Source organism: Phyllobates terribilis, unplaced genomic scaffold (assembly GCF_046119375.1).
Source record: "Phyllobates terribilis strain yellow unplaced genomic scaffold, ASM4611937v1 Scaffold_200__1_contigs__length_3551848, whole genome shotgun sequence".
NCBI lineage: Eukaryota > Metazoa > Chordata > Amphibia > Anura > Dendrobatidae > Phyllobates > Phyllobates terribilis.
In genome coordinates, this window is record NW_027362960.1 from 275,186 (window position 1) to 290,418 (window position 15,233).

The 15,233-nt window shown below is 44.8% G+C and overlaps 1 protein-coding gene across 1 annotated transcript in view; it reads left to right on the forward strand.

Moving 5' to 3' along the window:
• Positions 1-353: 353 nt before the first annotated feature.
• LOC141213632 (uncharacterized) overlaps positions 354-15,233 on the forward strand; it is a 29,930-nt gene continuing 15,050 nt past the window's right edge. Inside the window, exons 1-6 of the mRNA XM_073665246.1 lie at positions 354-412; positions 4,260-4,394; positions 4,524-4,703; positions 4,794-4,917; positions 5,001-5,098; positions 5,297-5,387. Coding sequence (XP_073521347.1) covers positions 4,317-4,394; positions 4,524-4,703; positions 4,794-4,917; positions 5,001-5,098; positions 5,297-5,387 — 571 coding nt within the window. The 5' untranslated portion in view covers positions 354-412; positions 4,260-4,316. The remainder of the gene's footprint in view (positions 413-4,259; positions 4,395-4,523; positions 4,704-4,793; positions 4,918-5,000; positions 5,099-5,296; positions 5,388-15,233) is intronic.

Consider the following 15,233-nt stretch of genomic DNA (forward strand, 5'->3'; position numbering starts at 1 on the left):
TATACACCGCTCTGTACACACACGGCTCCATACACACACGATCTGTACACACGCGGCTCTGCTCCGTACACCTCATACACACGCGGCTCCGCTCCGTACGCCTCGTACACACGCGGCTCTGCTCCGTACGCCTCGTACACACGCGGCTCTGCTCCGTACGCCTCGTACACACGCGGCTCCGCTCCGTGCACCTCGTACACACGCGGCTCTGCTACATCCACACTGTAAACCCCTCCTGACCCCACACATAAACTTCAGCTTATCCAGCACCATGACAACCAGCACAGCAGAGTCCTGCATCCACTGAGGCCCCTGATCATGTGACCCCCTGACTCCTCCCCTCCTGTGACCTCATCACAGGTCCTGTGCGCACAGAGCAGCCATATATGTGGTGGCGGCTCTGCAGGTGGAGGTATGTGGAGACCCCATTACTGGGCGCAGGGGGCATTAACCCCTTCAGCACGGAGATTCTTTTGGGGTCTCTGTGTGGTGTGAACAGTGAGGTAACAGCTGTGGACAGAATGCGGCTTAGCTGGTTCCCGTCCACATTAGATCCATTCAGACGACTGCAGGATGAAGGACAGAAGCCCAGAGAAGTCTATCAGGCACCCCCATTACTAAACCAGTAAACTAAAAGAAAGAAAACACCCAAAAATATTTTTTTTGAAAACAACTCCCCGACAGACAACAGAGGAATAAAGTTCAGAGAAGAAGCTTCATAGAAAGACATTAAAGTTACAGACGTCATTTAACTCTTTGGGAGAAAGTGATTCCAGGGAGTAAATCCAGAACACGTCTCTGTAGAAGTTTACTGCGTTGTGATTGTGAATCCGCTGCGGTCGTTTCTTCTAACACCGACCATCGGAGATCAAAACTTTTATCACCATCTCCGGGAAATGTCTGGCCACGGTGGTCTCCCCAAACTTCTGCTCTTCTTCATTCTTTTCTTGCAGCGGCCGCAGTGGATTTCATCCTAGACTCATAGAGCCGAACAGAGGAGTGTTGTTTCTTCAGTCTGATTGTAATTGATCGTGACGTTTGTCCAATGTCCACTTTAAAGAATTTGTCCACTACTTTATATGAACCCCCCAACGTACCCCCCCCCGGGGCCCAGAAATGTTTCTGTAAATACCTTGCGGTGCCTTTTCTGCCTCCTTGCGGCACTACCGCTGGCCACTCAGAGGCATCACGTGACCCGTCACTGATGTCACATCAAGTGAGACTAACATCAGTGACGCGCTCCTCGCGGTGGATGCTGGGCTGTGGGCGGGGTTACCCCGTGCATCACACCCAGCATCCCCCGCTCGCTTTCCCAGTGAATGAGGAGAGGAAGAGCGTGCGGTGGATGCCGGGTGTGACGTGCTGGGTAACCCACGCCACAGCCCAGCGTCCACCGTGAAACGTAGAAGTGAGTACCACCTTCTGCAGCCGGAACTTGACGTGACATGAGCGGATGTCAGAGCTGGCTGCAGCCAGGGGTCACGTGATGCCTGTGAGCGGCCAGTGATAGCGCCACTCACAGGCAGAAAAGGCACCACAAAGTATTGAGAAACACTTATGGGCCCCGGGGGAATACATTGGGGGATCATATAAAGTAGTGGACAACCCCTTTAACACAAGGGCACTTTACCGAGTAAATCACAACAGAAATGTAGCAGGTAAAATTCACCAATATCCACAGGTGTCCCATCTAATTTGTGGGAAAACTATCATCTTTAATAATCCTCCAACAGTTCTTGAATGACAAACGCGGAAAAGTGCCCCTTTATGGATTTGAAAGAAAGTCTGTTTAGACACTTTAGCTTAATAATAAAATGGTTAGAAAGCGATTTATCCTGAAGATTCACAAATTGTGGGGTGGTTTTAAAAATGTTATGTTTAGGGTGTTTTTGTGAATGAATCATGTATTGCTCCCATAGTACAGTGCCCCTTTCTTGGCCCCCACACACAGTATACTGTTCCCCTAGTACCGCCATCCACCCACACACTGTATAATGTTCCCACAGTACCTCCATCCCCAATTTTATTTTTTGGGGGTGTTTTTCATATAATATATGGAAACCTACATGAAAATGCTAAAAAATTCCTATCCTATCCAGAGAAAAAAAATACATTGTATATGGAGAATTTGGCATCAAATACCTCTTGTGTTGGTGTTCTTACAAACAAGCTTTTATAATGTCTCAAACTTCTGTGTGTGAATAAGACATGAGATCTAACGTGTTAGAAGATGACAGTCCGGGGAAGACGGGAAACATTCATATAGACGGCCGGTAGTGATCTAGTGGGTGACAGGACTCTGGCCAAATATGTTTCTAGAGCCGTAGTTGAAGATCAAAATGTCATCCTCATCATGAAGTAGTTATTTCTCATGTCACGTGTAATGAATATCTCCTGCAGTATTGTTAATGCCGATTCCAGTGTCGATAAATGAGACGAGAATTAGCAATAAGGAAGATGAGTCTATGAGAAACGTGTTCAGCTACAGACTCCAAGGAAGAAACTGCTTGTTGTCTGTGGCCTAAAATATACAGTGCCTACAAGTAGTATTCAACCCCCTGCAGATTTAGCTGGTTGACACATGCGGAATTAACTTGGCATTGTGACATTTGTACTGTAGATCAGCCTGGAAGTGGGAAATGCACTGCAGCAAATTTTTTTTTTTTTTTTTTTTTTTAAAACGTTAAAAGTTAATTCAGAGTGTCATTTATTATTCAACCCCTCAAACCACAAGAATTCTGTTTGGTCCCCCAAAAGTATTAAGAAGTAGTTCAGGCACCAAGAATAATGAGCTTCACATGTGTGGATTAAAGATCTCTTTTGCCAGCCTTTTCTGACTATTTAAGACCCTCCCCAAACTTGTGAACAGCACTCAGACATGGTCAACATGGGAAAGACAAAGGAGCAATCCAAGGCCATCAGAGACAAGATCGTGGAGGGTCACAAGGCTGGCAAGGGGTACAAAACCCTTTCCAAGGAGTTGGGCCTACCTGTCTCCACTGTTGGGAGCATCATCCCTAAGTGGAAGGCTTATGGAACTACTGTTAGCCTTCCACGGCCAGGACAGCCTTTGAAAGTGTCCTCCCGTGCTGAGGCCAGACTTGTCCGAAGAGTCAAGGCTAACCCAAGGACAACAAGGAAGGAGCTCCGGGAAGATCTCATGGCAGTGGGGACATTGGTTTCAGTCAATACCATAAGTAACGTACTCCACCGCAATGGTCTCCGTTCCAGACGAGCCCGTAAGGTACCTTTACTTTCAAAGCGTCATGTCAAGGCTCGTCTACAGTTTGCTCATGATCACTTGGAGGACTCTGAGACAGACTGGTTCAAGGTTCTGTGGTCTGAGGAGACCAAGATCGAGATCTTTGGTGCCAACCACACACGTGACGTTTGGAGACTGGATGGCACTGCATACGACCCCAAGAATACCATCCCTACAGTCAAGCATGGTGGTGGCAGCATCATGCTGTGGGGCTGTTTCTCTGCCAAGGGGCCTGGCCATCTGGTCCGCATCCATGGGAAGATGGATAGCACAGCCTACCTGGAGATTTTGGCCAAGAACCTCCGCTCCTCCATCAAGGATCTTAAGATGGGTCGTAATTTCATCTTCCAACAAGACAACGACCCAAAGCACACAGCCAAGAAAACCAAGGCCTGGTTCAAGAGGGAAAAAGTCAAGGTGTTGGAGTGGCCTAGTCAGTCTCCTGACCTTAACCCAATTGAAAACTTGTGGAAGGAGCTCAAGAATAAAGTCCACATGAGACACCCAAAGAACCTAGATAACTTGGAGAAGATCTGCATGGAGGAGTGGGCCAAGATAACTCCACAGACCTGTGCCGGCCTGATCAGGTCTTATGAAAGAAGATTATTAGCTGTAATTGCAAACAAGGGTTATTCCACAAAATATTAAACATAGGGGTTGTATAATAATTGACCCACACTTTTATGTTTAAAATTTAAAAAAATTCAACTGAGCAACATAACTTTTTGGTTTGTAAGATTTATGCTTCTGTTCATAAAACCTACTCTCGTTTGCAGTTTGAAGGCTCTAACTTATTTGCATCTTATCAAACCAGCTAAATCTGCAGGGGGTTGAATACTACTTGTAGGCACTGTATAGGTTTTATTACTAGATGTAAAGAAGAAAACTAAATAGTAGAAAATAGTAAATCTCATATGTTTCCCTTATTATCTCCAGTGATTGTATTATTACTCAGGATTTTTATGAATTTACATCGGCTCATGTTCTTCTCATTCAGGTCTCTACAATATCGGATCCCCTAAATAAGAAAATTTTTCTGATTCATTCATTAAGCATGGATATGGACAGGGACAAGATGGCGGAGAGGATATTACGCCTCACCCTAGAGATCCTCTTCCAGCTTACTGGAGAGGTGAGAGATTCTGATGATGTCAGATTACATCATTCTTATCTATGGGAATAACAGATGGACAGAACTGGAGAGGTGAGGACTCTGGAAATGTCTGTAGTGAGATTTATTAATGTGTCTCTCCATAACTAGGGTTACACAGTAGTGAAGAAGACCTCTAGTGAGCGCTGTCAGGACCCTGTGTCTGAGGAATGGAGGAGACCCCTGAGCCCAATCACAGGGCCTCCACCTCACCCCCTGATACATGAGGACATCAATGATCAGAAGATCCTAGAACTCACCTACAAGATGATTGAGCTGCTGACTGGAGAGGTGACACTGCTGGGAATGAGGAATGCTGGGACATTATACAGTAACACTATGAAGGGATCGGGGGGATGACGGTATCATTTTCTGTGTCAGGTTCCTATAAGATGTCAGGATGTCGCTGTCTATTTCTCCATGGAGGAGTGGGAGTATTTAGAAGGACACAAAGATCTGTACAAGGACGTCATGATGGAGGTTCCCCAGCCCCTCACATCACCAGGTAATAGACAGGACTAAATACACACGACCTATAATTATCTGTATTTAAACAATGAATTCAGTCCCTCTATGTGTTTCCTCCAGATCTATCCAGTAAGAGGACAACACCAGAGAGATGTCCCCGTCCTCTTCTTCCACAGGACTGTAAACAAGAAGATCCCAATGTTCCTCAGGATCATCAGGTAGATGGAGAAAAGGTGTCATGAGATCTCCCCTATGATGTGTAGACAGCTGTGAAGGTCTTGTGCTCAGTCTTGTTTTATCCACCAGTATTATATGTTTTATACTTGTGTAATGAGAACAGTGGAGATGGCAGGATTAGAGCTGATCATAGATGTGACTTCTCCATCTGTCTGTGACTCTTACAATATTTGTTTCAGGGTGAAGATCTGACCCATATTAATACTACAGAGACATATGTGAGGGGTGATGAGCGGTGTAAAGAGGATATTCCTACATATGACTACCCAGGTGAGTAGAAACCACTAAATGCAGAGAAGTTACAGATTCATCTCAGATAATAGTGTAGAAAACCGCAGCACTGCTGGAATAGGTGAACAAGTAGGGTCAAAGCCATTCAAATAGCAAATGAATCTTGGCACTCAGACAGGCATAATTTTAATGTATTTAATTGCAGTCCAACACAGATACTATTGTTTTGGTCCTTAAAACCTTCATCAGTGTGTACTGCAGCATAAAGACAAAAAAATTAAAAACTACATATATCAGACAAAAGCATAAAAAGTACCGTATTTTTCGGACTATAAGACTCACCGGACCATAAGACGCACTTAGGTTTTAGAAGAGGAAAATAAAAAAAAAATGTAAGCAAAAAATGTGGCCATGATGCCCTGTTAAGTGGTGGTGAATATTCATTGCCTTTAATAGCGGTCACTCTGAGCGCAGCAGGAGCCGCGCTGCGGCTACAGTGTGCGCGCTATTAGGGAGAATGAATGGTCACTGCTCCCCACGCACACAGTCCCGGCGTGGGGATCAGTGACTATTCAGGCACATAGCGTGACACAGCACTGGAGGAGAGAGGAGGTGAGTATGAAAGTTTATTTTTTTTTTTGTGCCGCGTGAGGGGGATCAGGGGGTGCCAAGCATACCTGGATGAGGGGGCCATACATACAAGGATGAAGGGGGCCATGCATACCGGGATGAGAGAGGCCATACATACAGGGTGCCATACTTACCAGGAGCTGCAGGCACAGTGTGCCGGTTATTAAGGAAAATTTAATATTCACTGCTCCCCACGTCCATGGGCGTGGGGAGCCGTAAATATTAATTTTCTTTAGTAGTGGGCACAATGTAGGCTGCAGAAGGTGGCAGTTGCCTCCTGCGCACCGCTACTCCGCCACTGTCACTTCCCCCACATCCCCCACCACCCACAGCCACAGTATTTTATGTATATCGGACTATAAGACGCACCCCCCCCTCCTCCAAAATTTTAGAGGAAAAAAGTGCGTCTTAAAGTCCGAAAAATATGGTAGTAGAAACAAACTGTCATAAGGTATTTCTGAAATTCATATAATCATCTGAAAATCAATAACATTACAATAGAGAGCTCATAATAATAAGTGTGATCTACTAGACTGCTAGGAATATAGTTAAAGGTGAAAGCAGGAAGGACACAGTGTCTCAGTGGAAAGACAGGATCTAGGGAGACAAACAGCTATAAGAACATCAGCCTCATAGGGAATTATCCAATCGGTACCTGCAGATATATGTAGAAACCTACCCAGTAGTGAGAGCAGGAAGTATGACAGGCGTGAAACGTGGCATCCGCCGCTGGTTCCAAAGGTCGCCATGTCAAGGGAGGAGAAAGCCTAGTATATGTGGTCAGAGGGCGGGACCTAATGTCCCAGGAGACCAATCAGAGTGAACCGCTGGTGTAACGTTCCTGGAAGTGGACTGAAGCGATAGGAGGCGGTGTCTGGATAGCAGTGACATCACCGGAAGTGACGCCGTGTCGAGTGCCGCTATCAATTGCCTGAAGGCATAGGAGGCGTGACTGGAGAAACTGAGGGCGAACGTGCGTTCCACGGTGCAGGACGTGCATGTCAGAGGCTGCGTCCTGCGTTCCACAAGCAAGAAGACTGTGTACTGAGTGGGTAGAGTGCGTTACAGAACAGGGGAGTTTGCGTTCCACTGTGGGATGAGGGATGGACGCCGTGCAGGACTATAGGACAAAAGAATAATAAGCCTGGAAATATCACAGGAGGTGAACAGGTGTAAGTGGATCAGCCTGTGGGCCGTGGAGGATGATGATCAGTGATTAAAATAAGGAGAAGCCGTTCTGCAACATAAAGAATACAAAATAAATACCATGATAATGAGAGAAAATTAATCTCTCTAAAATGACATGCAAATACTGTATCTCAAAACACATACAGTACAGACCAAAAGTTTGGACACACCTTCTCATTTAAAGATTTTTCTGTATTTTCATGACTATGAAAATTGTACATTCACACTGAAGGCATCAAAACTATAAATTAACACATGTGGAATTATATACTTAACAAAAAAGTGTGAAACAACTGAAAATATGTCTTATATTCTAGGTTCTTCAAAGTAGCCACCTTTTGCTTTGATGACTGCTTTGCACACTCTTGGCATTCTCTTGATGAGCTTCAAGAGGTAGTCACCGGAAATGGTTTTCACTTCATAGGTGTGCCCTTTCAGGTTTAATAAGTGGCATTTCTTGCCTTATAAATGGGGTTGGGACCATCAGTTGTGTTGTGCAGAAGTCAGATGGATACACAGCTGATAGTCCTACTGAATAGACTGTTAGAATTTGTATCATGGCAAGAAAAAAGCAGCTAAGTAAAGAAAAACAAGTGGCCATCGCCCAAGCATGCTCGCTGAAAGGGTTAACAGAACATACTCGCTCATCACTAGTTCTAATTTATTAATTTGTCACCAGTAAGAGAAACTATATTCTCTTTTCCATGGTATCACATATATTCATTGATAATGAACACGTCCACTAGAGGGCGTCTCCTACTAGTTCGACGTTGTCTCACTGCCAATAGTTCCCATATAATGAGGGACTAACCACGTTACTGGTAGCACAGAGGCTCTGGAAAAGTGAAAATGGCTCCTTGCTCCTCAAAAGAAATTCAGCAAATTCTGCTCTCCCAAATGCAAATGCTCCCCTTCCTTCTGAGCACCACAGTGTGCCCAAACCGCAGTTAGTGTCCATATGTTTGGCATTTGTGTAGCGATGAGAGTCGGCCTAATTAACGGGTGCATGTCTCCAGAAGCATGAGCTAGGCACAATATACAGGCACTACAACGTACTGGCCACTACAACGTACTGGTCACTACAAAGGTAGTTTGCAATTTTCACTCAGCAACATCCACTGCTGCTTGTTTCTGGAAAAAAAAAAAATGGAGTGAAAATCTACACTACACCTGTAGATAAATTCCCAAAGGGGTATATTTTACAAAATGGGGTCACTTGAGTGGGGATTCTGCTCTTCTAGCACTTATGGGCTTTGTATATGGAGTCCTGCTCCGTCCTTCCCGAGTCTCGCTGTGTGGCTAAGCAGTAATGTACAGTCACATATGGGGTATTTCTACATTGAGCAGAAATTGTGGGATACATTTTGGTGCCATTTTTATCAATTTCCCAGTGTGAAAATGCAAAATCTAGGGCTAAAACAAAATTTTAGTGGGAAAAATGTTATTATTTTTTCTTCATTGTCCAATAGTATAAAATTCTGTGACCCCCCATGTGGTGTCAATATGATCACTGCTTCCCTAGATGAATTCATTGAGAGGTTTAGTTTGTAAAATAGGGTTTCTTATGGGGGAGGTTCTATTGTTCTGGCACCTCAGGGGCTCTGCCAATGTGATATGGCACCCTCAAGCCAGTCTAGCAAAATCTGAACTCCAATATGGCACTTTTTCCCTTCTGAGCTTTGCACTGTGCCTCAAAAGTAGTTTTCGTCCACATATGGGGTATCAGCATACTCAGGAGAAATTACGCAACAAATTTTGGGGTCCATTTTATCCTGCTATCCTTGTGAAAATGAAAAAAATTAGGGCTAAAACAACATTTTTGTGGGAAAAATATCTTTTTTTCATTTTCACAGATCAACGTTGTAAAATTCTGTGAAGCACCTGTGGTTTCAAGGTGCTCACCACACATCTAGATAAGTTCCCTGAGCGGTCAGGTTTCCAAAAAGAGGTCACTTGTTTAGGCAAATCAGGTGTTCTCCAAAAGCGACATGACACTCGCAGACCTGAAAGGTCTTGGAATTACTGTTGCAGAAGGTCCTTCAGCTGCTTGGCTCCTGCAGCCTCTGTTCTGTTGGTAAGCTTCCTCTCCTGCTCTTCACCGGTCACATAGATCAGTGCAGAGCAGAAGAATAGACAACAGCTCTTTCTGTGATTGGGGAGGATGCGGTATCCACTTTCTACTCCATCACAGGAAGCCGCCTCTGAACTATAAGACGCACACACTTTTAAACAAGAGTTTTTTTCTTGTTAAAAAATGCATTTTATAGTCCACATAATATGGTAACTAAATTCCTTAAGGGGTATAGTTTCCAAAATGGGTTCACTTGTGGAGGTTTTCCTCTGTTCAGGCACATCAGGGGCTCTCCAAACACGACATGACACCCGCAGACCACTCCATCAAAGAAACGTCATTCCTTCCTTTCTGAGCTGTGTCGTACGCCCAAACAGTAGTTTCTCCCACATATGGGGTATCTGCGTACTCAGGAGAAATTGCAGAAGAAATTGTGTGGTGCAATTTTTCTTGTTACCCTTGTGAAGAAGCAAAATGTGTGGCAAAAAAACATTTTTGTGGGAAAAATTAGATTTTCTGTATTTTCACGGCTCAACATTATAAACTTCTGTGAAGAACATGGGGGTTCAAGGAGCTCACCATACTTCTAGATAAGTTCCTTGAGGGGTCTAAAAATGGTGTTACTTGTAGGGTGTTTCCACTGTTTAGGCACATCAGGGGCTCTCCAATCGCGACATGGCGTCCGCTAATTATTCCAGCAAATTTTACATTTAAAAAGTCAAATGGCGATCCTTTTCTTCGGAGCCCTGCCATGCACCCAAACTGTTGTTTTCCCCCACGTGGAGTATCAGCATGCACAACAAATTTTGGAGGAAGCCTAAAAATTTCCTTCCACATTCCATTAATTCCTGTGAAACACCTGGACGGTTACTAAACTTCTTGAATGTAGTTTTGAGCACCTTGAGGGGTGCAGTTTTTAGAATTTTGTCACTTTTGGGTATTTTCTGTCATATGCATATTGACAAATTACCGAGAGGGTAAAAAAAACCCTGGTTGAGGGGTGTATAAAAAAATCTCTTTTATTACTGCTTTACTAAAATGTGGTAAAGAAGTAAATTAAAACTACACTAGTTTGTCTGTGCCCTTACTCTGATATTAAGTCTCTAGAAACTGTATAGTATTAGAATACATCTGATATCATGAGCTCATTATATTCATTATAGTTTTCCTTTATGTCTGCAGTTCATAGATTAGTTGATCACATTATTTACTAGGACATACACAGGTTCCCTAGTGCTACCGAAAATATATACATAGCCACCCCAACAAGTTTCGCCATGTCTGGCTTCCTCGGGGGGCTGGGGCTATTATTGGCTGGACAGAGCCAGCGCCACCCAGAGCTTGTTCTTCCGACGTCTCTTCCATCACCAGCACTGCTTGCAGAATGAATAAATGGTAATTACTTACCGGTAATTTTTTTTTCCTGAAACCCATGACAGCACCATACAAGAGAGTAGTATCCGCCCCTATTACTGGACAGGAAGCCATGAGCGAAAAATAAAAAGGCAACTCCCACTTCCTCCTTCAATGTGGTTTCCAGGAGTCAAGTAAGAGTCACCCAATTCATCATCATTTTTATTTATACATTCACTCAAGCACATTCTTCATTGTGAGAAGAGAAGACTAAGAACCATCAGCCAAAAGTCAGAGGGAGGGAAAATTAGGGTGCTGTCATGGGTTTCAGGAAAATCAAATTACCGGTGAGTAAATATCGTTTTTCCCTCCGCCATAACAGCACCATACGAGAGACCATAGCAACGGAGTCCTTCAATAGGGAGGGAGCACCCCTGTAGGATCTTACACCTGAAGAAAGATACCCAGAATATCCTAGTTTAACAGATAGTGCTTCAAGATTGAATGATATCTAAAAAATTCACAATCAACATAATGTCTATCGATTTGGAGCTTAAACCAAAAGCGCCAAAAGAGTAAACAGGATTTTTACAACACTCTGTCCTCTTTATCTCCCAGAGAAAGGTCTATATTTAGAGACCTCACTTATATACATGGTTGAATATCTTTTGATTTGATTAGATATTGATTTGATTTGATTTAGATTTGATTAGATATTCTGTTTTCATTAAATCAACTAACCAACAACTGAAGTATATAAGAACTGGTGCTAAGACTCGGCGTGTAATAGAAGCAGAAGTTAATTGATTCAGGGAACCTGGTAACCTTAACTAGGCTTTGACTAGGGTTTCTACCTTAATATTTTTGGCATTTTCAATTGAAGGCCCCACGTAAGGCCAAGATCTGGGCCATAAGAATCTTTTTTAGGGTCAATGATCACATAATCGTTCAAAACTACTCAACTCTATGCTATCAAGAGTAGATAGAGCATCCCAGATTGCCAAAATGGGGATTTCAAAACCAGCAGAAATATTTAGTACTCTATATCCCTTAAGGTGTAACGTTAAGTTCCCCTAAGAAATGTATTTAAGCTGAACGGACACTTATAGTTCGAGATTTCCATCCTGGGGAGTTTCTGGCTACCACAATCTAGCCAAGTACCTAGAAAGGGTAAGACACAAATCTAAGCTATTCCAAAAGAAAAGTCACAATCCACCGTTCATGCAGGGATGATCGTATTTACGCTATTCTCCTATAATAGCATCAATTCAGCAACTTTATAATCCAACCATGGAGATTGTTAGATTAAAGTACTTCAAATGCCAAATAGTTTAGTTTTCAAGCAAAGAAACTAAGTAAACCGAGTGATAACCATCACCTCTGATACACTTTTTTTTTTTTTTCCAAAGCAACTCATTCAGAAAGAGATCTAGATCTCTTATGGTATTGGTCAAATCTCAGATGGTCTTAAGCTAAGGTATTAGCATCCCGTCCCGTTAAACATGTACCATAAGTACGTATCATCCTGTGCTTGAGTAATAATCAGAACGGTCTTACCTCAGTGTGAACGCATTTGTCTTAACTTGCAAAGATGCTTCTCCTTCACCACAGGAGTCTCACGGGTACGGGGACATTTTAACTCATCCACTGATTCCTCCTTTTATAGGTTTATTGCAGCGCTGCCATCTTATCACTCCAAGAGCGCACCGACTGGATATTTAACCAACTCGCCACTTAGTTGAGTCTACCAGTTTATGACTTTAATCCCAAGAATACATAGTGTAATATGGCTCCATTGACTTAGTTTCCAATTAGTCCATCTGCACTTCTAACTGGGAGAATACACTGGTCTTGAAATAATTTTACCAGATCCGGTATAATCGTGTCTGTCGGGCAACTCCATTAGGAGGATGGACTGGGATATTTACCGGTTCGTCAGTCCCATAACGGCGAGTCCAACTCCTACCTCCCTTAGTAGGGCAGACCGGTAGTGCTGGCCAACTCAATACAATCAAGTTTATCTTACCATTCCGAATCAGGAGGGTAGATTGAGGCAATGTTTTGTTTATCAACCATCGATACCGGTGAGTCCAGCTCGCACTTCCCTTAGGAAGGCCGATCGGTATAGTGCTGCCTTACTTGGCACAATCAAGTTCATCTTACCATTCCATACCAGGAGGGTAGATTGAGGCAATTGGTGGTCTATCAACCAACTCATACCTCCCTTAAGAGGTCAGACCGGTATAGTGCCGCCCTCTTGGCACGATCAAGTTTCCTATCACTCTAAACCAGGAGGGTAGATTGGGGCAAATGTTGGATTTTCAGCCCCCCACCGGTGAGTACAACTCGCAGCTCCTCCTACCATTTCCTATTTGGTATAGAGAGTTTAATCACTTAACGTCCAAAAGGTCATTCGAAGACTCTAGGTAGGAGTTTTAAGTGGACTTATAGTGGTTTCTTTTAAGCTTAGCGCAGGAGGAGGGGGGGGGACTGAGCTGTAGATGTTTATCAGCCAGTTCATCTAAAGAGATTGAGGCCTCTCATATGATGAGAGGTTGAAAAAGTTGAGCTTGTTTAGCTTAGAAAAACGACTCCTCAGAGGGGATCTCATTTACATCTATAAATATATGTGTGGTCAGTACAAAGGACTAGCACATGACTTATTCCCTCCAATAACCATACGAAGGACCAGGGGCACTCATTACGGGTGGAAGAAAGCCGATTCCAGCACCTAAAATAGGAAAGGGTTGAACTTTATGGACCTAGGTCTTTATTCAACCTATGTTACGTTACTAATGATCCTAGATTGTGAAGATCAACTGGACTTAAATTGTTATTATTCTTTTAGCGCCCCCATTCACACCTTTACCAAGAAGACCACTGGGACACAAATGTTAAATGCAGACTATTTCAATATGCTATCCAAGTATGAGGGATTGACTGAATCTGGACTCAGCAGCTATCCTTTGGACTGTATTTAATAGAATCACCCCAGACCGAGGGCATCGACTAGAAACCTTCCTTACCAATATCAGTAATATTGCTAGTAAAGGGTAGTGAAGCTTTGAGACCTTAGTGAAACAGATCTACAGGCCCCAAGTTGCCTGGCTAATCGGGCAACCCCCTGTGAGGCAGACAGCTGAGGAAAATTCTAGACCTAACGTGGCAGGTTTTTCCACAACTATGAAGCGGTCTGAAAAAACCTTCAGACAGGCCAGCGTTAGACATAAACCCACACCTGAATTGGCATGAGGCCTAGCCCTGAGGCTCAATACGCAAGCCCTGAGGCTCAATACGCAAGCCACGAGGCTCAATACGCAAGCCACGAGCCCTAGCCGTGAGGCTCAATACACAAGCCATGAGGCTCAATACGCAAGCCACGAGGCCTAGCCGTGAGGCTCAATACGCAAGCCCTGAGGCTCAATACGCAAGCCCTGAGGCTCAATACGCAAGCCACGAGGCTCAATACGCAAGCCATCAGGCCTAGCCGTGAGGCTCAATACACAAGCCATGAGGCTCAATACGCAAGCCATGAGGCTCAATACGCAAGCCACGAGGCCTAGCCGTGAGGCTCAATACGCAAGCCATGAGGCCTAGCCGTAAGGCTCAATACGCAAGCCATGAGGCCTAGCCGTGAGGCTCAGTACGCAAGCCATGAGGCCTAGCTGTGAGGCTCAATACGCAAGCCATGAGGCCTAGCCGTGAGGCTCAATACGCAAGCCATGAGGCCTAGCCGTGAGGCTCAATACGCAAGCCATGAGGCCTAGCCGTGAGGCTCAGTACGCAAACCATGAGGCCTAGCCATGAGGCTCAATACGCAAGCCATGAGGCCTAGCCTTGAGGCTCAATACGCAAGCCATGAGGCCTAGCTTTGAGGCTCAATACGCAAGCCATGAGGCCTAGCTTTGAGGCTCAATACGCAAGCCATGAGGCCTAGCCGTGAGGCTCAATACGCAAGCCATGAGGCCTAGCCGTGAGGCTCAATACGCAAGCCATGAGGCCTAGCCGTGAGGCTCAATACGCAAGCCATGAGGCCTAGCCGTGAGGCTTAATACGCAAGCCATGAGGCCTAGTGACTCGCCCCCTGGGCCGTGGGGCACTCGGATCCGGACAATAGGGAAACGGTGGGAGTAGTAGTGGCAACCCGGTTCCGTGGCTCAGGGTGGTCAGGCCAGTGGTAGTCCGTTATGTGCTGTTGATATTATCCGACTACGCCACCCGTGGATTTGCGGTCATTAGGAACCGCCGCTGCAAGGCAGACCGCTGGGGCTGATGATGTATGCAGCTGGGATGGTGTGACTTCCCACGGGAAGAGTGCGGCCCCAGGGCAGTGTAGTGGATGTTGGGAGTGATGGTAGTGAGAGTCCCAGTGCTGATAGTGCTGGAGGAGCAAGGAGCACACAGACAACAGGTTGCAGTCCAGGGTCTTTACTAGAACAGGTAAATTGACCCACAAACAGTCCCGGCTAGGAGGGGACCTGGATGTCTTAGAGCAACGGGGAAATTGGCCCTGGTCAGGGTGAGGGTGTAGGCCTACCGTGCTTTCTGTGCTCCTTCTGGCTATCTCCTCCTTATAGGGTAACAGCCCACGTTTCCGAGCTCTCCGTGTATTCTCGCCTGTATGGCCTGCGACGTGGGTTCCT